The sequence below is a fragment of the Peromyscus californicus genome, unplaced genomic scaffold (genome assembly GCF_007827085.1).
Source record: "Peromyscus californicus insignis strain IS unplaced genomic scaffold, ASM782708v3 Scaffold_11__1_contigs__length_118956290, whole genome shotgun sequence".
NCBI classification, from domain to species: domain Eukaryota; kingdom Metazoa; phylum Chordata; class Mammalia; order Rodentia; family Cricetidae; genus Peromyscus; species Peromyscus californicus.
Window position 1 is genome coordinate 49,937,598 of NW_026294402.1, and position 7,726 is coordinate 49,945,323.

The 7,726-nt window shown below is 48.3% G+C and overlaps 1 protein-coding gene across 1 annotated transcript in view; it reads right to left on the reverse strand.

Annotated features, from left to right (window-relative positions):
- Etfa (electron transfer flavoprotein subunit alpha) overlaps positions 1–3,827 on the reverse strand; it is a 63,665-nt gene extending 59,838 nt beyond the window's left edge. The window contains exon 1 of the mRNA XM_052760945.1: positions 3,695–3,827. Within this exon, the coding sequence (XP_052616905.1) occupies positions 3,695–3,733 (39 nt within the window). The 5' untranslated portion in view covers positions 3,734–3,827. The remainder of the gene's footprint in view (positions 1–3,694) is intronic.
- Positions 3,828–7,726: the final 3,899 nt, after the last annotated feature.

Sequence of the window (7,726 nt, forward strand, 5' to 3'; positions counted from 1 at the left end):
CTAACCTGGGCTCATAGGGGCTCACAGAGACTGAACTGACAATCAGGGAGCCTGCATGGTACTGACCTAGGCACTCTGCGTACATGATATAGCTGTGCAGCTTGGTCCTTTTGTGAGACTCCTAACGGTGGGAGCAGGGGCTGTTTCTGACTTGTTCTGGCTTTTGGGACCTATTCCTCATACTGGGTCACCTTGCCCAGCCTTAATACATGGGGAAATGCTTCATCTTACTGCAACTTGACATGCCATGTTTTGTTGATATCCATGGGAGGCCTGCCTTTTCCTGAACAGAAATGGAGGAGGAATGGATTGGGGGGTGGTCACAGAGAGGAGGGGCTGGGAGGAGAGGAGGGAGAGGAAACTGGCTGGGCTGTACAATAAATAAGTAACAATAATTCATACTAATAATTCAGCAAGAACACAAACTAACTACAAATCCTTGACTATTTTCCTCTGAGTGTGCTCTCTAGCTCTATAACTACAGCTCTATATACAAACTTACCTTCACTGATGGGTGCCATAACATAGTGACTAGAACACCAATATTTGATAGGCAGAGACAGGAGGATTACCATGAGTTTCAGGCCAGCCTAGTATAGACAAGACCTTACCTTAAAAAGACAAAATAAACAAAAACACCTTTGTTAACAGATGACTTTTTTTTTTTTTTTTTTTTTTTTTTTTTTGGTTTTTCGAGACAGGGTTTCTCTGTGTAGCTTTGCGTCTTTCCTGGAACTCGCTTTGGAGACCAGGCTGGCCTCGAACTCACAGAGATCCGCCTGCCTCTGCCTCCCGAGTGCTGGGATTAAAGGCGTGCGCCACCACCACCCGGTGTTAACAGATGACTTTAAGAACACTGCTTAGTGACATTAATTGGCCAAAACCGAAATGGCTTCAGTAGTACATCTGTCATTAGTAATAATACGTATTTAGATTTTTTCAAAGAAATCAGTTAGCTAGAGGTTTTGTTTTTGTTTGCTTTTTTAAAGAGTAGGAGATGGAGAGTGCACAGTGGATAAAGTACTTGCCAAGCAAGTATGAGGAACAGAGTTTGAATCCCCAGACCCCATGTTTAAAAAAAAAAAAGAAAGAAAGAAAAGGCAGATATATTGGCTGCCTGTAATCCCAGATGTCAGGGCAACCTCGATAGCTGGGCTACTCAACTCCTGCACACTACACACACACACACACACACACACACACACACACACACACACACACATCACATACACAAACATACAAAAAAAACCAAGAGCAAAGATTTGAGATAAACTATTCTGGTTTTATAGTATCATAAATTTATATAAATGATAACCAGATTAAATTGGTCCCCACTTTATAAATATGGAAAGAACCAAACATCAAAATAAGGGTGATAAGAATTATAACCTATTAAATAAGGATCCCTGGGTCTATACATATATAAATAGGCAAGAAGGGAAGGTTCTTCCTTAGCATAGAATGCTAAGTAATAAATGAAGGAATCATGGATTAGAAAAATCACCATTTTGTATCAAGCATTATTTCTCAATTAAAAATCAAGTGCTAAAACTAGGTGAAAGTGAACAAAACAAGAGCTTTATATAGTCTCCATCTTTGTAATCAGTTAAAAATTACCGAGGACATTGGGAAACGCTGGCAAACTCCTCACCACCTAAGTAAGTAAGGTTAAGATCTTCACTAATGGGACAAACTAGTGTTGTTTGCCTCACAATACAATGTACAGCGAGCACAAATCACATGATAACCCTGCCAAGAATGCAGGAGAGAGTCATGAGGGGAGTGTCAGACACAGCTAAAGTGGGTAGGTCTACAAAAGAGAAGGCCTGTGCTCCATACAAATGTCAATGTCATAAGAGCCAAACTGAAAAGCTGAGGAACTTTTCTGACAGAGGCACTGGGTACCTTAGAAGGGGGAGGGGTGCTCTAAAGGACAGGAAGACAACTGGCAACCTCCATGTGACTGTCTGGTAGGAAAGTGGTACTATATAACACTGTTAAACTTCATGATTCTGCCAGTTATGTTCTCACTAGGAAGTGAACCTCCTTGGTGATTTATTTGCCTGGTTTTGTTGTACCTTGACTCTAACAGAAGGCATGGGATCTACTACAGAGTGAATTCCTTAGCCTCATCCTTGTAAAATACCTAGGGAACCACTTAGAATTAAAGGCTATGTGTAAAAAATGTGTTATGCACAGTGAGAGATAAACAAACTGGTCAACCGTTAAGAGTTGTTGAAGTTGTGATTTTTCTTTCTTTCTTTTTTTCCCCCCACTATTCTGGCTGCTTTTCTGTAAACTTAAAATTATTTTAAAATTTAAAGAGCTAATTATGTGTTTTGTGTGTCCATTTGAGTGTGTTCCCACTATTTGTTTTGTGCTTGCAATTCAAATCTTCAAACTATTCTTAATGACCTCAGAGACACTATCTACTAAGCTTGACTTCTAATTTTAAAAATAAGCCAAGGTCACAATTCTTGGCAAATCACAACAAAGGTTTGGCAATGCTGCCTATGTATGAACACTGGCTATGTGGATTTTTTCCCCTCTACTAACTCCACAAAATTACCAAATCCTAATTTCTCCTTACCACAATCATGCTGGGCATAAAACCTATCCACACAATTGCCTTCTAAGTACTGTACAGGTCTTCGAGTGAGGTTCTGGGGCTTGGAATTTCCCCCGAAACATGGTTTTCACTTATTTACTGGCTCTCATAAGGAAAGGGGGTTAAAAAATCTCGGAAAAGACGAACTAGGAACCTATGGGATGTGTTTTAATTTTTTACAGGAAGCTGAAACGTTTTATGGAACAAGACAGGGGCACTAAAAAAAAAAAAAAAAAGTCTTCAAAACTCCCAAAAAGCCCCCAAGTTGTGTTCCAGAGAGAAAAATCCCAGTGGTGATTGAGGGGAAAGGCACTAAAATAAAATAAATAACTGGGCAGAAAAGTTGCAAGGCGCCTGGACAATTTCTAGCACAAGGCGAACGATCTCGTTTCTCTAGCAACCTAAATTGTAAATTAGAAAATCTACAAGCTCCTTAAGTGACTGACTTGGAATTGGTCAGCCTCCACCGGCTGTGCCCTCACAGCACTCAGACAAAAAAAAATGATTTTTCTCTGTAAGCCCTGGGAAAAGAGACAAGTGCTAAACTTTGTCACCATGGGGGTGGGGGTGGGGGGACCTGAAAATTGGCCACTACCTACTGTTCCCTGGCTACTGAGCTATCAGTCCGCAGGCTCTCAAGACTGGATGCCAGGCTGGTACGCTGCAGCCCCTCCACGCAGCCCCGGCCCACCAGCCAAGCAGCAGAGCACGCCTGGGCATGGGCGCCGCCCCCTCCGCCCCCGCCCTTGACGGTGGGCGTTCGGGGTTTCGAACTCTTCCCGGAGAGGCTCCGCGGCAGCATCTGGCTCCCTGGGGACGCAGCTCTCCCCTCCAGGCGCGAGAACCCAGCAGCCCCTTAGTGCTGCTCAGGAGCCAGGGTCGTGGGAACCCGGGCAGGGGGTGGGAGTCCGGGGAGGGCGACCCGGAAGAGGTCAAGGGCGGAGGCTGCAGGACTTGGACCTGAGTCTCAGACACCTCACGGCCTGTCAATCTACCGGGCTGATGGGAGCCCGTGACCTTCGCCGGACAGGGTCAGCAGGCTGCGGCTCGGAGGTCACCTGCTCGGCCCTTCCCGTCGGGACTCACCGCCCGCCGGAGCTGCCCAGGCGCCGCTGCACGGAACATTGTCTCTGTTCTAGTCAGCCCAGCTGTACCCTCGGCCTCAGCGAACCGGAGCGCGCGGGAGCCGCCGCCGCCGCCAGAGACCCGAACGCTCGCGAGACGCGAGAACGAGAGCGGACAGCCCAGGCCGGGAATGCGGGCTCGCGCTTCCCGCTGGCTCATTGGGCGGCCGCGCAGCCAATGAGGAGAGCGGAAAGTTAGAGGCGGGACTTGGAAGTAGGGCGAAGGTAAGGGTGTGCGCTGCAGAGACGCTCGCCGGCGGTGCAGCCCGCCGCCGCCGTCCCCGCCGCCCCCGCCGTCCCCGCCGTCCCCGCCGCCCCCGCCGTCCCCGCCGCCGCCGCCGTCCCCGCCGTCCCCGCCGTCCCCGCCGTCCCCGCCGCCGCCGCCGCCCCCGCCGCCCCCGCCGCCGCCGCCGCCGCCGGTTGTTAGGAGCGTCTGCTCTCCGACTGTCTCAGGTCTACCGTGGTGACGTTGTCTGCACGAACTGGCCAGCTGTCCGCAGCTTTCCATCCGTGAAGAAGACACACACACACACCCCCGCTCCATTCATTCTTTTCCTCGCTCATTTATTCACACCTGTAACGTGCCAAACACAGTCTCGGGTGAGGAGAATTTAAACGTGCATTAGGTGTCCTGCCCTGGGCACCTTACAGGACTCTGGGAAAACATGCAAAACAAAACAGAAAGCTATTATAAATGATGTAAATAAATAAGCCGTTGCTACCAGCAGGGGAGGGTCCGTTGAGTTGGTGATATCTGAGCCGGATTCTAGAAGGAAATGTGGGTACTGGGAAGGCTCTGATGGGAAGACCCCAGTTCAGGCTTGTGTGTGCTGCCCGCAGAAGGAGGCGGCGTGGCTGGAGTGAGGGTGTAACTTGAAGCCCACCCTGATCTCCCCACTCTCCGCTATCCTTGGACAGCCCTGCTTTCACCCCTGGCATCAACGCCCATGACTGTTAAAAACTCTCTCACTCTTTGGATCGACCAATCTGCCTTCTGGACTTCTCAAGATGTCCCTCAAAACTCAAGCCCTACCTCACATGGGGTAGGGTATTTCACCTTTAAGAGCTGGGTCACGTAGTATTTCTTCACTAAGGTCTTCCCCGACACCCCCTGCAATCAATCTTTATCTTCCTCACTTTCCTGGTTTTGTGAACCAGGCTAGAACCCATCTTATACAAGACCACCCATGTGGAGGACTGGGACTGTGCCCACCCTGTGAAGCTGTCCCATTGAGGAACCATGATCATTTTCTCCTTGCAACGCAACCCCCAACCGGACTCAAATCTAAGTCCTATTGAAAGAAGAGAAAAGAGTACTTTAAGTAAAAACAAAAAGATACTTTTATTGGAAAAACACTTTGAGACATGAGCTACCTCCTTCCTGTCTCCATGACAAGGCAAAACGCTAAAGAGGAGAGAATCTTCCCTCCCCTCCCCCATGGGATGGCTCTGGCACATCCCGGCGGGCTCCAGTGAATCAGCAGCAGCCGTGCCCGGCAGAGGCACAATGCCCATGGGGCATGATGGTTCCTGGCAGAGCAGGGGCAGTGCAAAGGGAGACAGGGAAAATGGCCCACGTCTGTAACAAATAACCAGACTCACTCTGAAGACAGGAAGAATGTCCTTGAAGAGCTTCAGGAGGGAGGGTACAGAGAGATATGCATCTACATTTACATGTATGTCAAGTTCCAGAGACGTGTGTATGTGAAAGATTGATGTTCTGGCAACGTTCCCTATAGGTGTTTGAAAGCTTTTCTTTCCTACTCTGTTATGAGATGCTTTGGAGGCAGGGAGCATAGTTTCCGAGAGCTGGCTTCTTCTATATGGCTGCCTGCTGTTTGTAGAAATAACTGCACCGAGAACAAAGGAAGGCGGGGAAGGGAGGGAGGAAGAAGAGCTGCCTTCAGCCAGTCCTTGAAGACTGACTGCTCATGTAGATTCCGCTCTTCCAGAATTCCGGGTGGAAACCAGAGGTTAGTGGGACAATCTGCCGCTTGCCTGGGAGCCACCCTGGATGCTCATTGTCTCCTCTGCCAAGCAGAGCTTGAGCTCACTGGCTGCCTCATAGGTTGAGGGCCAGAGTCCCTGGCCACCGGCCTTTCTCAAGCCAGGGTTACTGTACTGTGTTCAATGCCTCTTAGATCACTGTTGGTCAAGATGGGGGCTTTCCTTCCTGACTTCTGGGCCCTGCACATAAGTGCTCTGAGCCCCCAGATGACAGCTGGAGCTCACTAGGACCTGTCAGGTCCAAAGGAAAGTCAGAACCAACAGCTAACTGTGGTGCCTTAGCACACCAAAGTGTCTGCTGCCCTCCAGGCTCCCTGGGCACCTGTGGCTGCTCTCAGCTCTTCTCCCTCTTCCCCTCCCCCACCAAACTTCCAGCTTTCCTTGCCCAGGGGCTCATTCCTATATAACCCTGCCATTTTGGCCAGGCGCCCTCTTGGCACTCTTCTTAGTTCTCTTTGCCTCCCCCCTCCCCCCACGTGCCTTCTCCTCTTTCCTCCTCCTCCTCCTCCTCCTCCTCCTCCTCCTCCTCCTCCTCCTCCTCCTCCCTCCATCGTCCCTGCCCCCATGGCCCAGTTCAGTCTGTTACTTTCTCTCCCTGCTCTGGACTCTTCCAGATGCCTCTGGCTGTACTCTCATATCTACACTAAAAACCTTCCCCTCAACCATACCTTGGAACAGACATGTCCTCACTTGGTACATCTGGTGCTGAAATGGCGGGGTTATATAGGAGTGAGCTGTCGGGGAAGGGAAGCCCAGCAGCTGGAGAAGTTTAGGGCAGAAGAGCTGACATTTGGTCACCCGACGTCCTATGATCAAGCCCAGGATCACACCAGAAGATTTTTGTTGTTATTTGATGATGGTTTTGTTTTGTTTTTAAGGCACATACATCTCTATTTCAGATGTCATGATTTGGCACATGCCACAGAGGTTTGTGTGATGACACTCCAGCAGAGTTTGTCATAAAATCTGTACTACGTCCTTTTAAAATCACAATGGAAACAGGAATGGCCAAGTAGCAAGATTGTCTGTACTGCAACCTAGATCCCCTGCACTGAGCTGCACTCACATCTATCAGCCTTTTGTGTCACATGGTATGTGAGCTAGAGCAGTATTTTCAGGTATAGAATAGACTATTTAGAGCCCAGAGACGGTTATCAGGCATAGGGTTCCTTCTTCATATTGGGAAGTACAAGATGTAATATTTGTCTTTTCATTTGGATGGGATAGCCTAACATGCCCATGTCTTTGGACCCCTAAGTATCTTATGGTGCAGCAAATCCCTGAATCTTTAGAGCAGTGAGTCACAACCTTTGGGTCACAACCCCTTTGGGGGTCGAATGACCTTTTCACAGTGGTCTCATGCTAGATAGCCTGTATTTCAGATATTTACATTATGATCCATAACATCAAAATTACAGTTATAAAGTAGCAATGAAATAATCTTATGGTTGGGGGGTCACTATAGCATGAGGAACTGTATTGAAGGGTTCCAGCATTAGGAAGGTTGAGAACCCCTGCTTTAGAGGGTTTACATACATACAAACATACACACACACACACACACACACACACACACACACACACACACTGAAGTATATGTGTCAGATGAATGTCTCTAATGCACTATCCACTTTTCGTCCATCTGGCTGAATTGGAATGATGTCATTGATGTGGTAGTTCAATGTTCTGCAGCGTGTCCAGATGGTCTAGATCTCTTCAGGCTGTTATGACAGATGCTGAAAGTTAGCATAGCCCTGGGGTAAAACTGTAAATGTCTAGGGTTGCTTATTGTACTTGGATGCATACTGTTGTGAATCTGCTTCTCTCATAGGGCTAGAACTCACTTGCCAAGCCAATGAGCATTAAAATTGACTTGACACCCTGTTCATCTACTCTGGTAAAGACATCAGAATAGGTTTGGTGACTGCTAGACAGCTGCTCCTTGGATGGTTTGGGAACTCTACTGTCTATCATCATCCTCCAGGTT